Raw genomic sequence first — 24,974 nt, 5'->3', positions numbered from 1 at the left:
CGTGGAGAACAACACCTGTTGATTCCTTCGAGTGATTTCCAGCGCCTTCACCACAGGGCGGAGCTACAACCGTGTTTTACAAAGCAAGGTTGACGTCTGCAGACTACAAGCGCCATCTGTTTACCTTCTCGGCCCTGCCTTAATCAAAACGGTAAGTAAATATAATATCAAAACACGGCTCTTGTTACTGTTGACAGGTTTTTATGGCATAAATCTTCATTCAACTTGCTTCCGCTCATTGCGGTCACATGACACTCGCTTTAAACACTAGTCGACGTTCTAATGCAGCTTTAACCTCTATTTTAATTACTATACCGCACACCGTTTGATTGCATTTAGATAGGCATTGTGCCAAACGCTGATATTTAACGTTGACTACCTACAGTATATAAAGAAAAGCTTTCGTTTTTCATACAGTCGCACTGTCGATGGTAGAACATTATATATGCTACGTATAAGATTTACTAATGTCTTTTTATTCGTGTGTTTTAGATTAGTGAACTGTATTACTGAAGTCTGCATTCATGTTTATCGTCACCTTATGAACCCTAATATGCAAATGCGTTAAGAGGTTCAGAGAGCTCCGAGATGACGCCATAGTTTAAGTAGGTGTGTGCACGAAGGGGGCGTGTCGAAGAGAGAAACTCAGCGATTGGCTTTCGCTTGCATATTAGAACTCTGTTGCCATAGTAATTTGGTTTAAAAGTCTGGCGCGAGAAAAGGGCTGATTCGGAATAGAATTGCATAATTGCTTTTCAATAGACTGTTACTTCGCTATAATGTAACCTTATATGTTTCTCTATAGTCGAACGATAGTGAAATATGGTGACGAAGAGAATTAGGTCTGAATACATGAAGAAATTTAAAGATCCGAGATGGGACACCTACGCGAAATGTTATGAGGATTTGCTGAACTACAGACTGTCAAGGCGGCTGTTGGAGCAAGCGCACAACCCTTGGTTTTGGGGAGAATGGGGAAGCGAGACAGGCTCCAGTGGCAAATCTACTCCTCTAAGTCGGAATAAAGTCGAACCTCTGAGGATCCATGATGAGAAACCAGAACGATCTGCGTGTGTGACACCAGAACCAGAACCACACGCAGAAGTCCAGGACACTGCAGACACCAGTAAGTCCTCCTGATCGAGCTAACGTTACAGGTTGTCATCTTATGTTGTTTTTCTTTTATAGTAATTACTAAAATAGTTTGTGTGTTCGAGTGTTGTTGTTGTTGTTGTTGTTGTAATCTAAAACTAAATCTACATCTTCGGTAATTAAATCTAAATCTAAATATTAGAATAAAACTTAAACTTGAATGAAAATCGCCTATAAAATAAATAGAAATATTAAGACCAAAAACAAATAAAAAAAGCAAAATTTCTCAAAATTAAAATAAAACGAAAATATAAAAATAAAAGCTAATTTCAAATATTAAATACTATAATAGTATGCATTTCCCTAAGATTTATACTGACACTGACTGTTGTAAAAAAAAAAAAAGTGTCCGAAAATAGAACATTTTCATTAAACATCCATATTTATAGTAGTAATAAATTACATTATTATATTATCAATGTTTTTATTGATTTACAGCTATAATACAGCTACATATGTGTCATAAAGTCTTTGTAAATGATGACATACAGAGATAAACTTTACTGATTTGTTTATCATTTTAATACATTCTAAAGATGCTGATGCTCAAACCTTATTTACAGTAAATAACTTTACCGTAGTGAAATATTTACATAAGCACAATTTAGCATAATTTTCAAAGTAACATTTAAACCATGGAAAACTTAATGCCAAGTAATAAAGACACACTAATCTGTGATACTTGATTAAAATGACTCCAAACACTTTTTCAAATGCAAAATCCCATGCGGATCTCTCTGTGTTTTCTCATCAGAGCTAGCTACCATAGTCGCTGAGCGGCGTCATCAAGAAGGGGAGGAAGAGAATGCCAGAGAACGCGTTCCTGCTCTCAACCCAGAAACTGACACGAATATCCTGAATACGCCAAAGAGCAAACGCCGCTCTTCACACAAGCATACAAGATCAAAGGTCAAGCCTCATGTCACCAAAGACCCTGACAAAGAGAACCGTCACCCTTTTGCCCTGTATGGCTCAGGAGAGAGGCGGACAGATATGGCCTCTAAGAAAACCCATAATGTTGGACCCGCAACATCAACCGCAGAGGTGAGTATCCTTTCAGGAAGCATATCGTATCATAAGAGGCTCTTGACCAGTAAGCAAACTTCTGAAAAAAAGACTACTAGAATAAAACAAATATTAGTTTGGTTAATATAAATATTCCTTATAAATTGAAATGAACAATTACTCTCTTTCTCTCTTGGATTGTTGCAACTTTAAGGTCACCATCAATCAATTTCACGATGGACAAAATCAAAATACTTTTTTTCTTGTTTGAGAAGCGGTTTCACTCAGATATATGTCACAATAGAGAAGAAAAGACTCTCAACTTCCATTTAATGCCAGCTTTAAAGGGATGAAAATTCTGTCATTATATTACTACTACTTTAAAGAATGTTTCAAATGGCCACTGTCCATCAAAGTCAATGTGGTCTAATGTTGTTTTGTGAGTAAATGATGATAGAATGTTCATTTGTGGGCAAACTGTTTATCATGCTTCTGTCTAGATCCATGAGTCAGCGTTGCGAGCAAAAACCAGACGGGAGGTGGAAAAACAGATGAAGAAATCCGACAAACAAAGAGCCAGATCTGCTGACTTAGAAAAGAACGCAACTAAGATTGTCCCTGATTTCAACCCCTGGATGACAGAGTACATGCGCTGCTTTTCTGCTCGGTCTCGGTAGTATTGCTTTCAGAAATCCTTTAAAAATGTCTGTGACTGTATAAACCTCTCAGGCTAAACAACCCAAAACACTCCACGTGATGACTGGGGCATCTGTCCAGTTCACTTGCCTTCTTCCAGATGGGTCACAATGAATTAAACTCAAGGTTTTTTAGGGGTTTATTTACACCATGGATATGTTGCATTTACTGGTACATACGTATCAAACATGAAAACACAATCCATTGATGCTGCAGGGCAAACTGTCAAACAATCACATGCCTTGTTGATTTTGTAGGTTGCGTAGATTTACAGTCCATGAGATTTACCAGTGTCTCTTTACACTCTCAGCCAAACAATTACTTGAAAGTGTTCAGTAATTGTCAGACAATTAGAGACATATAATGTGATGTGTTGTAATGTTCTGTATTTTCTCCATTGTTTATATTGATTAACCATTAGGGTTAATGTAAAGAAATCTGTTTTGTATTTTACACTAATCAGTTGCGCCACACTTACTTAAATAGTCGTTCCATTATATTAATATCTGTTTTTTCTTTGATTTGAGCCAAATTAGATTTTACTTGTACATTCACTCTAATGGTGCGTCCCATTTGTATTATGTTGTAAATAAAGTGTAAAAAGTCACTGGTATCTAAAGCATGAAACAGACAATCATTTTTGAGTGAGATCATACACATCAAAGCCATTCCAGCTGTTCTTCATCAAGAATAACTTTCATTCAGTGTGATGTTATTTGGTTTTTAGTAGCACTCAGGTATTTCGTGTTGTATTATGTAATTTATTTTTTGAGGAATAATGAGATTGGGATATTTGTACACTATTTATATAAGGATATTGAACTGATTGCAAATTCAGTAGTTATTATATTTAGTTCATCATCTTTAATGGAAGAATGCATGTGTTGTATGAACAAATGTACAGGTATTTTTTTCCCTCATCACATTTTATAATCAGATCTAGCATGTATTACGTGAATAGTGTTGTTTTAGTGTAAAAGTATTGAAGCCATAATGTTAATGAGGAACATTAATATGATGAATATGCATTCCACTGTCTGATTCAAAAAGCACTACTGATTCAAATTTGAAGGGTATTAAGGTTTATGTGTTTAGATTTCAGCTTGTAAAACTGAGATGTGTTTAAATGTGTAACATTTACAGTGCTATTTCACCACACGAATAGGTCACTAATAGTGATGGGATTTTTGTTTTGTTTTCAGTCTTAACACTTTTAACAGGTTGCTGTTTAGAGGGAGTTATTGGTATGTAAAAGTAAAAAATAAAGTATAAAACTTTACATAAGCATATAATGGATGTTAAAGTATGTTTGTAGTTAAGGATACTTTGTACACAGGCCTGCCATAAATATACGAAACTGTTCTCACTACTATGCACAAAGCAAATTTATTATATCACAAACTCATTAGAGCATGCTGTTCCTGGACATTGGGATTCTGCAAGCTTGCCAAGACTTTATCCATGTGTCAGAGCCAAGGAGCAATTACAGTATCTGGCATTATCTTCCTTACTCACTTTAATTAAACTCGAAAACTTGACTGTCCAGCAAAATAGGATTGGAAGTTTTACACAAACTACATTGATTTTACAAACACTGATTTTACATTCAGCAGCTAAATTGTACTTTTGATTAGGTGAGTTTTGAATCACATCTTAATTCCTTAGATCAGTACTACAGAATTACCTGACATGTTTGAGGTTCATGTAAAGTGAAGAAGCAGCATTAATGAAAAAACGAGGAACTACCATTCAATGCATTGATAAACTTGACTATTGGCAATCTGCCTCATTTGAACAAATTGCTATTTTTACAAACATAAAATGATTGATATAAAGACATGATGACAAGCATTGTGAAGTGGGATCCACAATGATTTAGCATTCATTTTCAAAGCAAGCTTATTTAAGATATGTCCATTTAAAATGTATAGAAGAACATGGAAAAAGTAGATTTAGAAAGCAAAATAATAAAAAAAGAAATTCTCCAAAAAAAGGAAAAAGGAATCGCTTTAAATACGTCAGGATCATTTCAACAAACACCTAAAAATGGGAATGCAGCACAGGAACGCTTTATAAATATAGAGCATGTAACACTGATATTGAAGCTGTCCATAGTGACAATATATTACAGTGTGATATGAAGGCAAGTGGGCGCTGGCTGACATTTTAAATGTAAATTACAATACAAGAACAAAAACTTCTTGACAAATGTCAAAAACCGCTTTCTGGTATCCTACCCTAAAACATCCAAACAATAATGGAAAAAAATAAAGCTAATTAAAAGCAAATAATGCACATTGTTGATAATAATTACAGGTGCGTGCCATAAAGCAGTGATGCAGCTATATATATATATATGCTGTATATAGTCATTTATGAATATGTAGTAGTACTGCAACCATGAAACATGCTCCACGGTGATAATATAAACTCTTCTCTACACAACATCTACATATGGAAAAGGAAAAGACGGGGCTCAGTGCAGTATTCTCAGGGGCAAGAGCCAGATCTTTTAACTACCCTCAGTGTTTTGGGTACCACAGATGTCTTTGCCTGGGCCCGAGGGGGACAGTAAACATTTTCCGGATCCTTCTGGAGTTTAAGGGGGTCCTCGGCATGTCAGAACAGAAGTAAAAGTAAGGTGAGGGAAACAGACGCTCCACCACGATGAGCCGTACATCACACGCCCCGACTAATGTCGTCCTCCTCGTGTTCACACAACCTTGGCCAAAGGACACAGAAAAAGTGCAGAAGTCATATAGATGGTCTTTTCAGACTGCTTTCTTCATGTCTACAAATTGAAGGTGTAGCTTCATAATCAGCCTTGATCTTCTTCAGACACCTTGAATCTCTATTTCTAGCTCGCATTCCAAACAAGGCACCTCGGAAAGCGCTTGGGAGGGCAGAGTATCTGGAGTTAAATATATCCATTCCCCTGACACTGTTTCTCGTTTGGCATTTGACTGATAAGAGGGAGAAGGGTTTGGAGGACTTGTCTGTTCTTAAGAGGCGGTGGAAGAAGGTAAAACATTTGGCCGTGTGTGTGTGGGTGCTGAGGCATTATCACTCGTACGTAAGGCATGCAGAAGCAAACTCGAGTGGCATTTGGTTGGTGTCACTGACAAAAATAGCACCTCCTCTTGAAGAGAGCTCCTCCTGCTAGAGCATGCCAAATACAGTAGAGATGCTGAGGGGTGGCTATCAACATCCTTTTACAGACAACGGGGTTATGACTGCTTTGACTATCTAATGCTAAAATTGTGTGTCACGAAGTATGCTGGTATCACTATATAATACAGTTCAGTTTATTAGTATTAAAGCATGCAATTGGAATCATAAAGTTAATAAAAATAATTTAGGTAAATGTTAATTTATGAATATATGATTTTTTCATTGGTGTCATTGTTTGTTTATAATACATTAATGTTGCTTTATACAAACTGAAGTGTAAAAACTAAATTAATATACTGTTAAAATGTTTAGTTTTTTTTTTTTAAAGAAGCCTCTTATGCTTACCAGAGCTACATTTAATTGATCAAAAATACAGTAAAACCATTAAATTCTTAAATATTATTTAAATAGAAAATATCTGTTAGTGTCACATGATCCTCCAGAAATCATACCAATATGCTAATTTGCTGCTCAAGAAATATTTCTTATTATTATCTGTGTTGAAAACAGTTTTTGAATGAACTTTTGAATGGTAGTTAATGTAGAAATGAATATTATTCAAGATTAATAAATGCTGTAAAAGTACTGGTCATTGTAAGTTCATGTTAGCATTTACTAATGTTAACATACACAAACTTACTTTAAAGCATTACCAGGATTTTATACCATAAAAAGGAAGACCAACAACACCCTTTTCAGGCGAAAAGGGTAATGAGAAATTCTAAACACAAATAGTGAACAAAAATAGATGAAAAATAATTATATATAAAATATGTTCAATGTTTGTATTTTCAGACTTATTGTTTTTATTCTTTATTTTATCTTAGTTTCTTACATGGTTAACACTAAATTCCAAACTAAAGACTAAACATTTAAAATATGATTCAGTTATTGAATAAAGTTCAAGGACACTGAACAGAACCCTTAGCAGACTGAGCAAGACACTTAAATCTAATATGCAGGGAATGATGTTTTGAGCACAGTGAACAACTGTATCTGATTAAATCTGAATGCAGCGCAGCTATTTTTAGTGGATGATGATTATGAGTGGTACGGGGGCCAGTAAAGAGGAAGAACAGCACCTTCTTCTTTTAGAGACCAAGATTATGATACAGCAACATGAAGAAAATTAGTATAAGTATTAAGGGTGTGCGATATTGACAAAAAAATTATATCGGAGTAAATTTTTTCTGGGATTTTATCGATAGAAGATATTTTGCTTAGTGTGTTTTTTGTGTTGGTACGTTGTCAGGTTTAGGACTGCCGTGGACAGCTGACTCCTAAAGTGTTTGATATTCCTCATATTCTGTGTGGTGGTCCGTTCACAGCAGTTACAGAAATTATCTTTTATTTTTAAATTGATTTGTACCTTTTATGGGCATTTTTAACATTATAAAGGCATTTGTTTTAACCTATTTAAATGTATGCATCATCCTTTGTCAAATTATTACATTTAATCAATAAATTCAATTAGAATTATGAGACACAATAGGGCTATTACCAATCAAATGAAATCAGTATCAACAAAATTGATCTTTGCAATGCAGAGGAAACACAGAAGCTATATCTGAAGTGGCATTAAAGGGATAGTTCACCCAAAATGAAAATTAGCCCATGATTTACTCACCCTGAAGCCACCCTAGGTGTATATGACATTATTCTTTCAGACGAGTACAATCAAAGTTATATTAAAAAATGTCCTGGCTATTCCAAGCTTTATAATGTGAGTGAATGGGTATATGTCTTTGGAAGTCTTGAACTATCCCTTTAAGATGCATGTTTAATGCAGCTCAGAGGGGACATGAATGCATTTAACCTGCAGTTACAAATGCATAAATAAGGTTTTGATGTTTAAACATAAAACGTTGAATATTGATATTTGAAATTATGAAAAATATTAAAAGATACTTTAAATGTGAAATTAAAACCACCAGTAGGTGGCTGCAAGTCACTGTTAATGAGTGAGTCATTGGCTGCATCCAAAAATCGCATACCGGTACTTCTTTACTATATAGTAGGCGAAAAAAGTATGTGACAAAAGAAGTATGTCCGAATTCACAGTACACATGAAAGAGTAGGCAAAAAGTACCCGCATGACCTATTTCTTACGGCAAGATTCTGAAGTGTGTATTCGATGGACACTTTACTATCCCATGAGGCCATGGAAGAGAATTTGTGAATGGCAGTGAAGCGACGCAACTGACGCTGATAGGTCACATGATAATGACGAATGCATTCGGATTACATTCATACTACACACATTCATACTATACAGGCCATCATTTTTTAGCGGTCATGAAGTGATGACTTATTCAAATAAGTACCTACTCAAGAGAGTGTGCGATTTTGGACACAGCCATTGAGTTTCAACTGATTCATTTGAACGGCTGATTCATTCGGGAACGAAGCATTTGACTGTCTTAATGAGTGAGTCATTGAATCATTCAAACGATTTGTTTATTCAGTGACGAAACACTGTGTGCTGCTAAACAGTCGTGTGCCTTTGTTTGGAACTATTTTCATCGGCGAAATAGAGCAAAAACAGGCAATACGGTGTATAAAATGCAAGTCACTTTTTTAAACTGTTGTATAAATATAAAAGTTTATTAAACTGTTGTATAAAATCATTATCACATTTGTAATCAAGCACTCTTCATGTGATATTGATTAACTATATTATACGATATAAATATAAAAAGACAGATATATTAAAAAGACAGAGGTATTACATATATAATACAGAGATATTTTGCCTCCTTATCTTGAATATTGGGGACATTCTAAATGAATTTTAATAGACTAAATCACGCAGTGAAATTGTGGACTCTGAATGCACAAACGCATTACTCTAACTCTCTAGTCTAGACATCACGTGTGTGTTTTTGTAAAGTGAGGGACATACTCGATAATGTCAGGTCGCACATCGTTAAAACAAATATCACGATATTATCGTAGACGATATATATCACACCCCTAATAAGTATTGCACATGAAAATGCTAAGGAACTGCTGAAACCCCTCAGGACAGAGCTTGGACAACCTTCTAATATTAAACCCTCAGATGTGAAAAGCAAGCAGAGAGAAGTCAAGCCTCTGGACCTTCACCTGGTTGGTGAGTTGTCTGCGATCTGTGTTAACAGCCACACTCCTGCACGCTCTCTGCCTGAGCCCGTCTGGGAGAACGCAGCTGCCGCAACGCTGCATCTCCATACTGGATTCCTGAACCCATCCGCTCCGGGTCCAGCTCTCCTACACAAACAAATGACAATCACAGAAGCTTGATTCCAATGTCTTTATATGCTTATAAGTAAGAGCAAAAGGCACTGGTCTTTTTGTACCTGACTCTATTTTGTTAAGGATTTTCCGAGCACACTGGACAAAAGCTTCCTCCACATTCTCCCCTGTTAGTGCACTGGTCTCCAAAAACATGAGCTCTGAAAGTAAACATATAAAAAAATTACATTTTTTTTTTTTTATAAATAATTTTCAGAAATTAATGCATTCTCAAAAAGACTTAAATATTGTGATTATTTTGCCATGTTTATTATATGTTCATTTTTATTTAATAACTGTTTATTTAGTATTAAATAAATATTAGTATTATTTATATGCTATAATAGTATTTAATAATATTTTGAATTAGCTTGAATTTTCAGCTTTCATTAAGATTTGGTCATTTTGTTATGTGCTTTTGCCATTTTTATTCGTTTTTTGTTTTATTTAAATATTTCCATTTAGCTCTATATTTAGCTTTATATTTATTGCAGTTTTATCTTCTAGTAATTCTACTTAAACCTTTTATTTCAGTTAGTTGCCAAAGCAACATTTCCAAATTTTGTTTAGTTTTAAAGTTTTTAATCCAATATTGATTTTTTTTCAGCTTTATTTCAGTTAACGCAAACCATTTTTAATAATTTTAGTTTAGAATACCAACACAGATCCATAAACACTAGTATATACACAATGGCAATGCACCAATAGCCAATCACGGTTTACTCTCTGAATAGCCCTTGTGATCTCAATGCAGCCAGTTGTGTGTCTACACGTTCACTACTGGGCTAATATTTGTTAGTAATTCTATCCTGTAGTGACCTCTATTGGCACAGTCACAATATGCAAGCAGATCAATTGTAACCAGCAGGTATCTGCTTGTCTGACATACACACCATTCTCTTGAGCGAAACGTGAGGCCTCCAGGAAGGTGACTTCACGGTCAGCATCCAGATCCTTCTTATTTCCACACAGTATAATCACTATGTTCTGGCTGGCCAACATCCGGGCATCTGTCAGCCAGTTAGTCAGAGCGTTGTATGTTTCTCGACTAACATCCAGAGACAGAAAGTGTGAGAAATCAATACACTTAAGGATGTGGCAAACATCCAGAAATATACAAATCTCTGAGAAAATAGAGCCCCACACAGCTATAATATTATGCAGAGGAACTGGATATACAAGTGTGACTTTACCTAGTGATATCATACACAAGTAGAGCCCCTGCTGCACCTCTGTAGTAGCTGCGTGTTACAGACCTGAGGAGAACAAACATTTGTACAATTAAACACTGTAATGTCTGCAAGAGTTTGGCATAATAGCTGGTTAAATCTAGTGGTAAACCAATATATCAATCAACCAATTAAATGGCTGATATTTGGTCATTTTAGAGCTACCCAGCATTGGCAATTAGTCAACAGATAATGGACAAAAAATATTTTTATTCAGCAAAGATGCATTAAATTGATCAAAAGTGACAGCAAAGATATTTACATTATTTCAGAATATTTCTATTTTAAATAAATGCTGTTCTTTGGAATTTTCTATTCTTCATAGAACCTTGAAAAAAATGCATCTCAGTGTCCACAAAAAAAAATTTTTCAACATTGATAAAAAATGTTTCTTGAGCAGCAAATTTGAATGATTTCTGAAGGATCATGTGACACTGATGACCGGCACATTTTAGAGTGACCTTTTATTGTGGCCAGCCTAAGGCACACCTGTGCATAATCATGCTGTCTAATCAGCATCTTGATATGCCACACCTGTGAGGTGGATGGATTATCTCGGCAAAGGAATAGTGCTCACTAACACAGATTTGTGAATAATATTTGAGAGAAATAGGTCTTTTGTGTACATAGAAAAAGTCTTAGATCTTTGCGTTCAGCTCATGAAAAATGGGGGCAAAAACAAAAGTATTGCGTTTATAATTTTGTTCAGTGTGTGTGTATATATATATATACACACATACACATATATATATATACATATATATAGAAGCCTTAAAGCAATGCAAAATAATAAATAATTTGTGTGACATTAGTATATTTTCATTCTAAATGTATTTTGGCTCTAGGAAGAAGCTGCTGGCAAAAGCTCAGTGAAAATTAAGCATTATGTTGACAGCGCTGACAAATTAATCTGTGTGAGGTACTATAAACTACATGCAATCTGGAGTTCAATCACTCCCTCGTGAAATGCTGCACCATCTGACTGCCTGATAACAAATCTGGAAATTTTCATCATGAGTCATATCTCACAGTGGTCACAACAAACACGGCCAATCTAAGAAGGAAACAGTTTTAGAAAATTAACACACCTGAAACGTTCCTGACCAGCTGTATCCCAGATCTGGAGCTTGACAAACTTATTGACCACACTGATTATCTTTGAGCCAAATTCAACCCCAATAGTGTGATTCGAGTCATCTTTGACTAGAGGAACAGAGTAAAGAACATTAACGGGTGTAACATTTCATGTTTTTTTTTTTTACATATTTATTGGTAAGATAACAGAAAATTGCATACATCTTTTTTCTATAAACTGATGAAGCAGACAAGATTTTCCAGTTCCTGCATTTCCTATCACAAGAAACTTAAACAGGAAATCTAGAGAGGAGGAAAACAAAAACAAAGATTTAGTTGCATATAAAAAAAATGCATATAAATTGTACATAATATAAATAGCATAGTATAGGAATGTATGTTACTAAATCATAACATTAACCAGACTATATAGGCTATCAATACTCATTATCTAATATAGAGACTAAAGAGGTTATCATAACATTCAAGTTATATCCAAAAAGATAACGTAATATAGTAATTATTGCTGTCAATACTTTTTTAATTGACGAATCAAAAATAAAACATTTAAGACCAGCGTCGAAAGATGAAACATATGGCAGACAGAAAGCTGCTGCCTAGCTGGCACTAAACACAGCTTGTAAGCAAATACTGTGATGATGAGCTCGGGACACCTGCTAAAAATCATGCTATGCTGTCGATAACAAGTGTGACAAGAGAAAAGGAAAATTAGTCACCCTACCGTATGTCTCTGACATGACTGGCGCTGTGTTTCTAGCCTTTTAATACTGCGTTTTTTCTCTTTCACGTCAATCAACAAGGCTATCAAATAAAGGGAAATCCCTTACAGGGTTTCGAGCATCCTTGTCGGAAGTTTGTGTAGCAACTACTTCCTGTTGAGATTTTCAAAATAAAAGTCAAGGGTTCTTTAAAAAGCACAGTGACACAAAATGCATGACAAGAATCAAGCATTTAACTGCCCCGTAGTATATATTAGTATTGAATGTAAATAGAAATATCAAAGAAGTATTTTGTGCATTTTTTAAAAAAAAACTCTTTTATATACATCTTGAACGTCTTGCTGACTGAAAAAAGTGCTTTCAAGTAACCACTTGGGGGTGGTAGTTAGTTGTCTGTCTGTGCGAGTTGCATCTTTTCTAAAAAAAAAAAAAACACACTTAACTCATGATTATTTGTACCAGATTTTAAAGGGCTGATCTCTTTGTACCTTTCACAAGTCAACTAATAGATTATGTTTTGTTTTTATATCCACATTTTATAATTGTGAGTATATGTCACCCTTAGATTAACCCCAGAATTCCATAAAGCTCAACACAGACTACACAGGATTGATCAGGAAAATTGCAGGGTGAGTCAAAACTTTCTAAATTAAATCAAGATTCAGTACTTGAAAGGATATCATGGATGGCAACAGTTATTTATGACTGATGTAAATTGCCCTAGCTATAAATTGTAGACCACATCATTCAGTAATGACTGATGGATGTTATTACACACAAACTTAATGTGGAGCATATGAAACAAAGGGTAGGCCTATTACATAAATTAGTTCTGTTTCATCTTTCCGTGGTGGTATAATTAGTCCCTTCTTTTCTTTAATTTATAAATTAGTTCATTTGAAATAAACAGGCAGATAAACCGATTTCTTATTGGAAAGCCAACAGTCAATGTCATCGTCATCAAGGCATTCCAGCCTAGACACTTGAAGCTCTTCTAGAAAATCTAAAATCATGTCTGTCAATACCCAAAAACAAGGCTGCTTGCAGAATAAGCGCCACATATCTTCTCCAGATGGCTGTGCATTGGTCCTGGGTTTATTGCATAATGCCTCAGGATGTATAGGCTGCAGATTTTTGTTCTGTTCACATGTCCTGTTTGTTTTAGATCTTTCCTGGCTCTCTCTATATGACAAAGATACATGACTAAACAATGGAATCTGAGCTTAAAGGGCTAGGCTTATGTCCACATAGAAATAAATCCATTCAGATAACATGCTTTTATGTATACAGTCATACTCAGAGGTGAACAGTAACAAAGTACATTTACTTGAGTACTGTACTTAAGTACACTTTTTGAGTATCTGTACTTTACTTGAGTATTATTTTTTCTGGAAACTTTTTACTTTAAATAAACACAAAAATACAAATATCTTACATTTTACTCCTCTATTTCTGTCAAGGTCCTTGAGTAGAAAGTAGTAATGTCAGTCAGGGGATGATTTTGGTTGCAGGGGTTGCATTTTGGTTGGAAATGAAAGTCGGGTTGACGTCAGAACCCGACGTCAGATTGACGTCAACATCCAACGCCGGACAGACGTCTCCATTGACTTTGCATTGCGAGAAGCTGCCTCCTTGTCATTTCTGACGTATAACAAAAAACAAAACAATGTCTAAAAGCTGCTATGTGACAAGGTGTACAGCAAACAAGCTAAGAAACCCAGAAATACGTTTTTATAATCTGTCGACCTCAAAAAATGAGCATTTTAAGGACTCAAAAGTGAAGCGATCGTTCGTGTAAGAAAATAACTAGCTTCTGACAGACGGCCGTACGCAACAATTTACGGCGAAAGAGTAACCCTTGAACTTGACGTACAACATAATAACGAACACGGTTGACCAGACCTGTTTGTTTGAACCGCGAGAGGTGTCAAAGCTTATGCTACTCCTACATCCTACGACCTACGTCATACATCGCCAAGTGTTACTCTTTTGGCGTAAGTCGACTTGCATACAGCCGTCTGCCAGGAGCTAGTTATTTTAGTCGATAAAGTTTTAAATATGGATATTTTTCTTACACAAACACATCGATTCACTTCAGAAGGCCTTTATTAACCCCCGGAGACGCGTGGAGCAATTTAATCATGGATGGATGCGCTTTGATGGACTTCCAAAGATATACACCCATTCACTCCCATTATAAAGCTTGGAAGAGCCAGGACATTTTTTTAATAGAACTCCGATTGTATTCGTTTGAAATAAGAATGTCATATACATCTAGGATGGCTTCATCTAAATCTAAAGTGTAGATTTCAGTGTATCTAAAGTGTTAAAGACACAGATATATATATATATATATATATATATATATATATATATATGTTTAATGTTAATGTGCTTAATACGGCAATACTAAGTACGACAGCGTCTCGTAATCTTTGTGTCTTGCATGTAAAAGTTCTTCCTAAGCCATTGTGAGTTTGTGGTATAGAAAAGGGGGGGTTGCATTCATCCCCTAGGAGCTCTGCTATCACAAGAGCACAATGGAAACCAGGAAGAAGGGAAGTTAACTGTCCTTGGAATCTAAAATTGTCATCACACTGTCTGCACCAGGATGTTATTTTGAAATGTGGGAGTTTTTTTCAATTCAAACCAATGATTAGAAAGGCTTGCATCTGTGCCAGGTTAAACCTCAGGGCAGAGAATGTGTGATAGCACAAAAACAGTATCACAACTGCTGTCACGTCAGGACTTGAAATGCTATTGTTAAGTTTGTTTTGCCCAATTTTCTGCTGGAATGTTTAAATGGAGGCGTGCTGAAACATTTCATTAAAGGAATGAAATATTAAGTAGTAAATGTGCATGGAATTATTTCTTTGCAGGTGTTGAAGAGTTTGTATGGTAGGCAGATGCAGCATACATATTCAGCAGATGTTGTGGTACTTCATGCTGCAGTACATTGAGGGTTTTCAATTGCTTTACAGGTTGTTGGAATCTGAGCCATTATATATGGAATCAGTTCGTTCTTTATGATACTAATAGCATAAACAGCACAGACACAACCAAATTCCAGATTTTTCCTGTGACTTGCAGAACAACATATGGCTTGTTAGCTTAAGGTGACTGGGAACACACACCAGGGGTTTTGGCTGGGTGTCTTCATCTGCAGATCAGTGCGTCAGTGTTTCTGTCTTTCAAATGCAGCTTGCTTTAAAGCGGCTGTTTATCCTGTAGCAGCACAGTATCCTCTATACAGACAAATGCTAAAGATTTAACTCTGGGACCAAGTAAAGTAGCACACTCTAAATCACAACCCCTGAATACTGCTGTTGTGTTGCGTCCATAAAAAGGGGAAAGCTGCTCAGAGACTTGACAGATTAACGTGGTGAAAAAGAAGAAAAGCTTCGCTAGACACTAAGCTTACATGAGCCCTGTGTTGGATATGTAGGCCAAAGTTGTTAGGCTTTTTTCTTTGCAAGTTTGGGTAGTAGTTTTTCATTTTTGTGAATGATTTGTTGTTTTGATCATTGACTTTAATCTGTATACAGTGAATGTCACATACATATTGCACTACTTTCACAGCTTCTGCCTTTAGAAGTGCGTGACTTTTCCGACTAGCACGAGCAAATAGCATTTGAGTCCGTGCTGTAAATGAGCATGTCATTGGATGGACCTAATGAATATATACACGCCATTCATTGAATGATTCTTTAACAAACTGAACAAACAATGTTTTGACGAATTGCTTGTCGGGATTATTCAATGACTCACTTATAACAAAGAATTCACCTATCGCCAACTACAAGTTCAGCATACATTATGAGAGAGAGGTCGGTTGTTTTACTGGCAGACAAACTTGTGATATTTTGCTACTTTGCTATATACTATATATATATATATATAGGTTAGGTGCATAGAGGCATCTCACCTGAAAAAAAGTTTCAAAGAAGTTATCAGTTAACCGAATGTTTGGGCCTCAGAAGTCAGATAAATACGTATAACTCATTCAAAGACTGCCTGGGTGACAATACTTGCCATCCAGGTCTGAAAACCTTGACCGGCCTGCATTTAAAAGTGATTTGTGGCCAGCTCTCTATTGTCAGCATCTAGCAGCCAAACTCACTTAATAATCTGATGTAATATGTATGAGGGAGCTTGGTCATTGGACATTCATCCTAAAGGTCACAGCTGAGCTCAGCTGAAAAGGAGCTGATGTTGTTAGTCAGTTATCTCCATAATGACACATGACAAACTTGTTACTTGAACATCTATGCAAAATGCAATATTTTAGCTGAAAAAATATCTCCCTTCCTTTTTAAAAGGCTTTTTATTGAAAGCACTCTTTCATGCAGCCCTGCCTCCAGAGCACTTCATGGTACAAAGAGTTCACCATTGTTCCCAGCACATCACTATTGGAGACAGACAGCCTGGGAGGCAGTGGACAGACGAACAAGAAAGAGAAAGAGAAGGAGAGGGGCTGAAAAGAGAGGGATGGAGGGGGCGGGACTTGGCCTTGTTTTGATCACTCCAGTGTTATTAACCTGGCACAAAGCTGGGATCACTTGGCAGGTCTGTCTTGGGTCACTGTGATTCTATGATCGCTGCACTGCTTCATCACTGAGCACTGGGTCAGAACAGGTTAAACATTCACCTTGCACACAGGGCACGTCAGTTCAGACGTATAACTTAAAGGGTTAGATCCCCAAAAAATGAAAAAAGTGTCATCAATTACTCACCCTCATGTCCGTAAGACTTTCGTTCATCTTCGAAACACAAATGAAGATATTTAAAATGAAATCTGAGAGATTTATGTCCCTCCATTGACAGTCCACGTAACTACCACTTTGTCACTTCAAAAAGTCCATTATGAGATCTTAAAACGAATGAATCAACAGTTTAGTCCAAATTTTCTTAAGAGACTGGATCGCTTTATGATGAACAGACCAAATCACCACGAATCACCAAGAGTCGGATACGACTGAAATGGTTAATGAATAAATTAAATGAGCAAATTTGTGACATCAACTGTTGCTGATAAAGCAAAAGGTGGACATAACAAATACTAAGAAATGTTTAAAATATATACATTTTTTAACTCCAATTGCAATGCAGATAATAGGCCTATAGTTAGTTGTGATTTAAAAAAAAAATCAAGTTAGAAAAATGTCAAATAGAAAACAAAATTGTCACTTGTGGTCTTAGACTCAGAACAACTTTATCATCTTTATCTCTCATTCTCACAATATTTGCACCACACAGCCTTTGAACCAGACTGGTAAATGTTTGATGGTCTAGGGATGGTCAGGCCCAAGGACACCATGATAGATGGACTTGATCCGTGACAACATGCTTGAGTTGAATGCGTGTCTCTCTAGGAAAGTGGTTGTATTGACCAGGCCTTGAATTGAATACTAATGGGGTTAGCCCAGCTGTCATGATGCAGATGCACTAGTCAATTGTTCCACTGCATGACCCTTTCGAGTCTCCATGGGGACAGAGATTCTGTCAGAAGGGTTCATGTGCACTCAAAAACACAGAGGGTAAGGGACCATCTCTCTCAAGGATATGATGTCATAAATACACACCAAAAAGAATGAAGGCAGATCAATTCCAGGAGCACACAATAAACGTTAATGTGACTCTAACTGTTTTTCCCCCCAACAATTTAGCCCAGCTGTTGTATCTATTACAGCTGCAGCCCTTACGGTCTTCTCAGCAGAAGACATCTGTGGAAATTTCATTTCAACAGTATTTTTTATTGTTTGCTCAAAATTAAACAATAACAAACTACCATAAACTTGAACTGTACAAATCCTTCCAAATGAAAGAGAAGAAAAGATCACATTCTCTCAGAATTAATATCAGATTATTCACACATGGCCACGTTCACACTTGAATTAAACAGTCTGTACTCCAATGTCGACTAATCTTCCACCTCCAATGACGTGGATCTTGGAAAAATAGTGATCTTTTATTAATTGTGTCTTTCATGCCGAAGGGGCGAAACGCCGATCGCTGATAATTAGAATATAACGAGTTGAGCTCTGGGGAGACTAGCCGAGTGTGGATGAGAGGAGATGGAAATATTGACTTTGAGACTACAGGATAGAGGATTAGATTGTCTACAACACTGCAACTTATTCACTGCAAACAATCCAACCTCCCTCTCACAACATCTCATGCTGTCCACAGTCTCACTGGCCATTCGGTCATGTGGGAGTGATAGTGAATGATTTGGATAAAATATAAAATATCTTTTACATCCTTTCCCCATGCAACTTATACATTTAATAAAGAGTAGGTTATTATGCAGACTTTTCCACACTTAAAAGCTTGGGTAGGCAATATTTTTCATAACCACTTTTGTTATGCTGGTTGAAACTCTCTTCACATCCTGATAGGAATCAATTATAGAAGTGGTCAATATATATATATTACATAATCTGTGTAAGTCTCAGGACCAAATAATGTTTGTCCAATCATTGCATTCGGACCTGGGGGCATTATGTATAAAGCCTAAGTGTGTCAAAAATGACATAACTGTAGTCTTATTCTTAGACTTATTAATAAGTGTGATTGATAAAGGTTCATATACGGCCCCTGATGTCCTTCCTCATAGATTTGAGTTATATTAATTGAATGGACTTAGTACTATTAACTTTATTTACCCAAGTTATCTTAACAATAAGTTATTGAGTTACTTGGACACAAATCAAATATTTTTTTATGCTTAAATTGTTTGAGTTAATAAACTTAAATGATTTAAGGCAATCGGTTTCCTCAAACGGTTTGAGTTGAACTAACTCATCAGGTTTTACAGTGTATGTATTTGCATACCTCACAGTCACAGACTGAGTGCCGCAAACAATTCCTCCTGAACCAAAACAATGAGCTTATGCTGCGTCCACGCCATGTCGTAATTACCGTAATTGTTTACGACCTCAGACTCAGAGTTATGAAACATATAAATGCCAAAATTAATCTACAGCAGTCAGGTGGTATAAGTTAGAGCTCTTTAAGTTGTTTATTGTTGTAATTTTTTGTGCTTTGAGACATGATATGAGGAAATTTAACACTGTCTCTTGTGACTCTTTGCATTCATGTGTTTTGGAGGAAGCGTGGCTTTGGAGAGCGCTTTGAAGCCAGGGTGGGATCTTATGCTTTCAAAGCTTGCGACTGCTAGCCTCTCCAAAATTGCCTACTCTAGCTTATATAAACACATTGGAATCCATGATGCAACTTATCACACGTATATATGCATGCACTGATTAGAAAATAGTATGCTTAAATTATGAGCAAACTTATTAGACGTAAAGACATTTATATTGTTACAAATGGTGTCTATTTCAAATAAATTATGTTCTTTTGAACTTTATATTCATCAATGAATCCTGGGGGAGAAATGTATCACGGTTTCCACAAAAATATAAAGCAGTCGAAAGTGTCTTCCTCATTGATAATAATAAAAAATGTTTCTTGAGCACCAAATCAGCATATTGATTTGTGACACTGGAGTAATGATGCTGAAAATGTAGCTTTGCCATCACAGAAATATATTTTTTTTAATGTATTATACATTTTAGAAATACATTTTAAAATATATTAAAATAGAAAAGTTATTTTAAATTGTAATAATATTACACAATATTGTTTTTACTGTATTTTTGACCAAATAATTCCAGCCTTTGTGAGCATAATATATATATAAAAATAGAAAAATAGCAATATATTTATTACATACAATAATTAATATTAAATTATATTAATATTGCCCAGAAAATCTTGCTAACGGCTAAATTCTACACCAGAAAACTGTGGTTGGACTGGTCGTTTAGGAGATGATAAGGAGATGATAACTGTAAAATGCAGTATCCCAATGAATCACCCATTTAAAAGAGCTGAAACTGTGCAGTGTTTTTACACAGAAATGGGTGAAGGAGGTAGGGACAGCTCCATGAGATAAGGCAGATAAGTGGAAAATGCAATTGCAGATTTATCTCATTGAGAACGTGCTTGGATCCCTGTCATAAGCCATTGCACAGGCCTCGCACATTCACATGAGACGCAAAAAAGGGGAGGCAGTTCATGCGTGACAGACAATCTACTGTCATCATTACAGAAACAGTGAGTTTCCTGCACATTTTGGATGTGAATCAGGACTGAAATATTGTCTAAAACAACAGTGCTATGTCTTTATCATTCCCTTGTCTATGTGCATGTCTGTGACCCCTCAAAATGTTTTTGAACACACTTACACAGTTTGATACCATGCTGTATTTATTTGAAAATGTCATAAGCTACTGATCAAACTGAATAGTGGGTAAAATCAAAGCCATAGATTAATATATTTTCACATGCGATGAAATGGATTGACCATGCAGGGAATATAGTTGAGGTTTCCATATGCTGAAGTCATTTTCTTGGCTGTTTCCAGCAATTACATAACTCATTCCATACAGCATAACCTTAGACATTCTTATTGGCAAAAACAGTTGACTGCTGGTCATTTTCTAAATTGTACTAAATTCACTGATTGAGTATTCTGTCAAGGCAAAAAGCTGTACCTACCTCAAGAGGAACTGGAAAAGATGGCTACAAATTGTTTAAATTGAATTTTTATCGATTTTATATCAATTTACATATGTTTTCTCTAAATCTGAGCAGTTGATCCAAACCCGGAACAGATCATAGTCTAATGTCATCTTTACCCTGTAAAGTGTACCCTGTACCTTTGCGTGTGAAGTGGCATATTCATTTGTTTCAGTCATGTGACTTTTTTTCCTCATCAAATGGCAAAGTAATGGCAGTGAATACAAAAATATTTTAACATAGATACCAAGTAAACACATTGATCACTGAATGTGATCCATACCATCATAGATTTAATGCTGCACAGGCGGCTTAAAGGCACAGTTGCAGAAATAATGTTATGAAATGATTGTTTAAATTTTTTTTTTAAAATCAAAATAAAATTATAAATCAAAATGAAATTCTGACATAAATTTTTTTAAAAAACTAAAAATATGAATTTATCTGCCAATACACGTGTGTGTGTGTGTGTGTGTGTGTATGTGTGTGTGTGTGTGTGTGTGTGTGTGTGTGTACACAGTATTTTTTAAGTTAAGTAAATCTATGCATAAATATCTCTGCATTAAATTAGCATTTAAAGCATGTTAGCATAATGTTGTGTATGTAGCCTATATGAAATATATAATGCTTTCCTTGTTTATTGCATTTATCACTCTGACAACGAATCTGGTCACAGCCGGTTCTGCACTGCTTTTCCATGTTGTTAACTCCGATCTGTTCTTTTTCCCCTCTGCCTTCTTTTCTCCAAATCACAACATGGGCCCACACCAACGGTTCCTCTTATGTCACAGTGCTATTATCACTGGAGATAACGGCTGCTGTTCCTCTCCCGCACAGACATGTTAAATAAATACCGGATCTGGGCAAGGCAACACCAATGAATACAATTATAGATGTGGCAAATAGAATAAGACCCAGAAAGCAAATAGCATTTGGAGAATCATGAGAGGCTTAGGCTAGGATTTAGAGTTTTAAAAAAAGCTAAAATTGAAGGCCATGTTACAAAAAAGTAAAACAAAGTCAAATACCAATTGAGGTTGTTAGCTTTAAGCAATACGACAAATTGTGATGATAAACCCTTCCATTTCCCATTTTTTGTATACAGCCATAAACCATTTATCATGTGTTACTTGCTAGTCAGAAATGAATTAGTTATATTAAATATATAAATATCAGATTGTATTGAGGCTTGTGATTCATCATGTGACGTTCTCAGCACTACTTGTTTTTGGTTGTTGTCAGTGTATTACAAAGTTACAAAACAAATATTAGTACTTCAATACTTTGGTATATTAACATTATATCAGTTACTGAAATACGTTTTTACTGTAAATTTACAATAAATCTGTAAAACCTAAAATTTTGCTACCATGCTTTTACCGTAACGTTTTGGCAACCACAGCTACTGTTTTTTTTTTTTTTTTTACCGTAAATCTTACTTTTTTTTTTTTTTTACAGTGTAGGTTTTTTTTGGTCAACATCTATTTGACAAAACGTAAAGTATGAATATCTATAAATCACCTCAACACTAAATGAAATGCATTTAAAAGTTGTGTTGATCAGCGTGTTTTGAGACTGAACTGGGCCCGTTGTGCTCTGGATGTGTGTTGATGATTAATGCAGAGAGGGTGGAGAGGTCAAAGAGGGAAGTGAGTGGGAGAGAAACCGTTGTGCTTCAACTCAAATGTCCTATCTGATCTCTCCATCCCATCTCTCCTTTGAGATTTCAGCTGTGAAACATAGCTTATGGTCAAATGGCATACTTGGGAAAGGGGAAGTTTGGAGGACAGCTTTCTGGTTACAGTTAAATGCTTTGGACGCATTCAGTGATGCAACTCACATGTTAACTCTGTGTAATGTCTTATAATTGACATTACACAGTAAAAGTATATTTGATCTGTTCTTTTTACGCTTCAGCTCTCCTCCTCTCATTGCTCATCAGCCTCTCTGTGCAGCAATGACTCCTGTCTGAACTCTGATGTTTTAGGCTGAATATAGTCAGCTGATCTGCAGTCAGGGGAGGATTTCTGAGGAAGCCTGTGTTAATGGACTGTATATTTGTTCTCTGGGTGTGACCTGGTTGGATCCACAATGTCCAGTGCATATAATGGTTTTAGACAAGTCTCCCTAAATTGAGATGTTGATGTATTTTGATTATATTTTAATGTTACTTTTCTAGTACATCTGATTTTTCCTATGGCCATATACTAACAATATAATATAATATAATATAATATAATATAATATAATATAATATAATATAATATAATATAATATAATATAATAATTTTAGAAATAAAATATGTGTTGGTCAATTCCTTTTATTTATCCGTTTTCAAATTTCCAAAAGAGAATTTTAGCCTTACAAAATACAGAGCAAAGGAAGTGACCAAAGTCTAACTACTAATAATCTAAACTCTATAACAACTTATTATTTTGGACACCTATAAATCAGAAAATCTGGTTCTAAAGAGTTTCCCCACTAGTAATTATAACTTTATGAGGTTGGTGGCTGCACTCAACCCACGAAGACGATCATTCTGACAGGACTTGAACGCAGCTTTGGAGTAAAACACAAATGTGCTTTAGCATTCTTTCAGCAAATTTGAAGAGAATCAATAAACAAATGCTGTATTTGTAAGTGAAAAGAAAGAAGTTATTGTTCCAGAGAATTATAGCACTGCTCTTTATGCTGATCATGAGAAAGTATAAAAAGCTGTTTTATTCTCCAAAGCTAATCTCAAGGGTCATAAACAAACTCATGCTCATCCAAAATATGTGTCAGGCTTCGTGTCTGTTTTAATGGGAAAAATTATTTACTGTTCCAATAAAACAATTACTGTTTTTTTACTGTGTCAGCAGTGAAAATCCAAAAACAAGACAAAGCACTTTGGATTAATGCCATTCATCTGACTAAAGCAGTGGAGCGGAAAGAGTGGAAACTCCTAAGATAACACATACTACAGTTCAGTCAATTTTATAGTCATATTTTGTGAACGTCATTGCTAAAACAGCAGCTAATGTTCAATCCAGTTGGTATTCACATTTTGTGGGCGAAACGTATATTTGTGGCGCACAAGACCCCCCACAGTCCAGATTTAGGGGCCAGCAGGGATCAACGGACTTAACAAAGAGCTTTCATTGCTCTATACCACAACGTGAAGGTGTATTTGCAAACAGCTGTGTGCAATCATTTGTGGCTTTGGAGGCGTGGCTAATGCTTTCTCTGAGCCTGGGCTTTGACTCATTGGCAGTGAGGGCAGATAGTCAGAGCTTAACTCTTGTTTGGAAGACACACAACACCAGCAAGCCTTAGGATACACACATAAGCATGCACACAGCACACACACTCCATTCACCCTATTCTGAGTAGCGCTCTCTCAGCATGCCACCATTTTCACTTTTTAGTATTCGCACACCGACCATCAATCACATCAACTCTCAATGAGCCCCAAAGCAGATTTATAGAGCTTCAGCTAAGTTACGCTTTGTGGCTCCACTCTAAAGCAAGGCAGATGACGTCATTGGTGTCTCATTAAATAGATACTAGGTAGATGGAAATAAATTAAAAAAATTCCTGAAAGGTAAATATTGACTGTAGTTTTTCACAATGCAATACAAACTCATTGACATGCATATTGTCTAATTTGAATTGGATTCAGGAAGAAATGTCATATGAGCACCTTCCCATTTTAGGTTACATATATCCTTACCTGCTGCGGAAGAGATTTTTCAAAACATTTATCCCTGAACAAGCCAAATGCTCCTCAACCAGCTCTAAAGGTGGTAGTAATTTAATAATAAGATTTGTTCCAGAGTTGCTTTTAAGCTAAAGTATTAAAACAGTTTAGAGTTGGAGTGCAGTTTGCGTGGTAAAATCTGCAAATGATGCAAATGTAGTTTGTCTTTCCATCTTTGTTGGGAAGCATATTAATACTTTTACAGGAAAAAGTGAACATCACTTGATAGAAGAGCCTTAAAAATTCTGGTGGATTTTAGGGACACAACACGTTCAATTCCTGATCACCTCATATTTTGTGATAATGAA

General features: G+C 35.8%; 2 protein-coding genes across 3 annotated transcripts; one reads left to right on the top strand and one right to left on the bottom strand.

Moving 5' to 3' along the window:
- Positions 1-49: 49 nt before the first annotated feature.
- On the top strand, positions 50-4,141 carry ccsapb (centriole, cilia and spindle-associated protein b). 2 transcript variants are annotated; one of them, XM_079855568.1, is made up of 4 exons: positions 50-151; positions 806-1,126; positions 1,907-2,196; positions 2,658-4,141. In XM_079855568.1, the coding sequence occupies exons 2-4, from the start codon at positions 823-825 to the stop codon at positions 2,832-2,834; spliced, it is 771 nt and encodes a 256-aa protein (XP_079711694.1). In that variant the 5' UTR covers positions 50-151; positions 806-822; the 3' UTR covers positions 2,835-4,141. The 2 variants fall into 2 exon arrangements, with proteins under 2 accessions (XP_079711694.1, XP_079711695.1); XM_079855569.1 differs by lacking the exon at positions 50-151 and having other exon boundaries at positions 668-1,126.
- On the bottom strand, positions 3,559-12,512 carry rab4a (RAB4a, member RAS oncogene family). The gene is made up of 8 exons (XM_079855571.1): positions 12,343-12,512; positions 11,823-11,903; positions 11,615-11,729; positions 10,491-10,553; positions 10,191-10,345; positions 9,363-9,458; positions 9,130-9,273; positions 3,559-5,575 (listed from the first exon to the last, which is right to left on the bottom strand). The coding sequence occupies exons 1-7, from the start codon at positions 12,356-12,358 to the stop codon at positions 9,158-9,160; spliced, it is 642 nt and encodes a 213-aa protein (XP_079711697.1). The 5' UTR covers positions 12,359-12,512; the 3' UTR covers positions 3,559-5,575; positions 9,130-9,157.
- Between the last annotated feature and the right edge of the window lie 12,462 nt (positions 12,513-24,974).

The sequence above is a fragment of the Squalius cephalus genome (assembly GCF_949319135.1).
Source record: "Squalius cephalus genome assembly, chromosome: 21".
NCBI classification, from domain to species: Eukaryota; Metazoa; Chordata; class Actinopteri; order Cypriniformes; family Leuciscidae; genus Squalius; species Squalius cephalus.
Note: the sequence above shows the minus strand (reverse complement) of the source record. Positions and strands in the feature narration are given on the sequence as shown.

Bases quoted from the DNA above. Each gene is read 5' to 3' on its own strand.
- ccsapb (XM_079855568.1), top strand. From the start codon at position 823: ATGGTGACGAAGAGAATTAGGTCTGAATACATGAAGAAATTTAAAGAT. The intron at 1,127-1,906 runs GTAAGTCCTCCT...TTTTCTCATCAG, and splicing joins CCAGGACACTGCAGACACCA to AGCTAGCTACCATAGTCGCT. The intron at 2,197-2,657 runs GTGAGTATCCTT...GCTTCTGTCTAG, and splicing joins CCGCAACATCAACCGCAGAG to ATCCATGAGTCAGCGTTGCG.
- rab4a (XM_079855571.1), bottom strand. The intron at 11,730-11,822 runs GTATGCAATTTT...CTGTTCCTCTAG, and splicing joins TCAGTTTATAGAAAAAAGAT to TCAAAGATGACTCGAATCAC. The intron at 9,274-9,362 runs GTACAAAAAGAC...TTGTTTGTGTAG, and splicing joins CCTTAACAAAATAGAGTCAG to GAGAGCTGGACCCGGAGCGG.